A 1,374-nucleotide genomic window follows, 5' to 3' on the forward strand; every position below is an offset into this window, starting at 1 on the left:
AGTCTGAATGTTTACTTGCTCGAAATCAACCATTGTTCCTCTTCGAGCGGCGATACTAGGGGTCAAATAAGGCTCCTCCAATGAAGTTTGAAGGTTATTTGAAAGATTAACTGTAGGAGGATGGTTTTTGCCTTCTAAAGCGGCTTCCTAATGTAGAATACCAATTTCCTGTATTCCTTTTGCTTGTTTGCTTGTCAGATTAAAAAGCAAAATTTGAGGTAAAAGAAATCCTCAAGCCAATGGCCAAAGCCATCATCAAATTGATGAATCACTACAAATATGGTAATTTGTGCATAATACCAACTTGTTCATCAAGTTTCTTACTTAGATTTGCTCTTCATGAGCTATAATGCCTAACATTCAATTAAGGAAGTTTAACTTCGATTCTTGGATTTCTAAAGTAATAACAAACTCCCAATGACCTACTCTAAAATAGTTAAATCAGGAAGTTGTTGCAATGGCGATCATGCGTCCTCACTCCATAAAGGCATTCCTGAGTAAATTGAAGCACAAAAGTCAATGAATCCAAAGTCGTGCCTATGAACATATTAAGTAACTGATTCACCTGGCTTTATAATAACAAGTAGTGAAATACAGTGGACTACTCCCAACAGGTCTAATTCTGTTTTATCCCACAGAACTTGCTGTTTCTTTAAATTTTGTCCAAATGCCTCATTAATTCAAAATTACACGCTGCCTATTTCAGTGACACTCTTCGAGAGTGTAAAGTACAGCTATCGGACTAACACACACATTCCACATTTGTCTTAAATCTGAACTTGCGGCAAACCCTCCCATTTCATGAAATTTAATTCAATGCTGGCGTGGTAAAAAATGACCAGCAGTAATCAATTTGAGTAGGAAATGCTGTATTTCCTTACAAGTAAGACAGTTATTGTCCTATAGGCATGCTATTTTACTTTATTAGTGCAAATAATGAGGCAATTTTAAGGACAGAAATACAATTTAAAATCGACGCTGTTTACTATTTTATGAAGTAGATCTCAAACAAGTCTGAATTTTGAATATTTAAATGAGTGGAGTCCTGTTAAAGATGAATGTACTAGGCATCAGTTTGACTAACCGTTAGAGTATATTTTTACATTTATTGCATTTCCATAGTTATCACCATCAGAGACTGGAAGATACGCAGCTCCCAAGATCTTCATGGTGTGTTCATTAGTGTTGAAGCATAGAAATGGGAGTAAAATAGGCATCAACCGTTGTAGCTTACTTACAAAAGGCATTGCAAATAGTGCAGACTACTCAATATTATGTTCCACAACAACAAATAAATGCTGTGTAGGACAAATAATTGGGATTAAAATGGCAGCAGGATCGACTGAATGTCTAGTTGTGCAAAGTACGTGAAGC

At 36.0% G+C, this 1,374-nt stretch overlaps 1 protein-coding gene across 1 annotated transcript; it reads left to right on the forward strand. All coding sequences in view use genetic code 11, as the record gives it.

Annotated features, from left to right (window-relative positions):
* Positions 1–349: 349 nt before the first annotated feature.
* On the forward strand, positions 350–1,371 carry EGR_11277 (hypothetical protein; the record flags this gene model as incomplete). Its single annotated transcript, XM_024500518.1, has 2 exons — positions 350–400; positions 1,123–1,371. The coding sequence occupies 2 exons, from the start codon at positions 350–352 to the stop codon at positions 1,369–1,371; spliced, it is 300 nt and encodes a 99-aa protein (XP_024345068.1).
* Between the last annotated feature and the right edge of the window lie 3 nt (positions 1,372–1,374).

This window comes from Echinococcus granulosus (genome assembly GCF_000524195.1).
Source record: "Echinococcus granulosus chromosome Unknown EG_S00690, whole genome shotgun sequence".
Lineage (NCBI taxonomy): Eukaryota > Metazoa > Platyhelminthes > Cestoda > Cyclophyllidea > Taeniidae > Echinococcus > Echinococcus granulosus.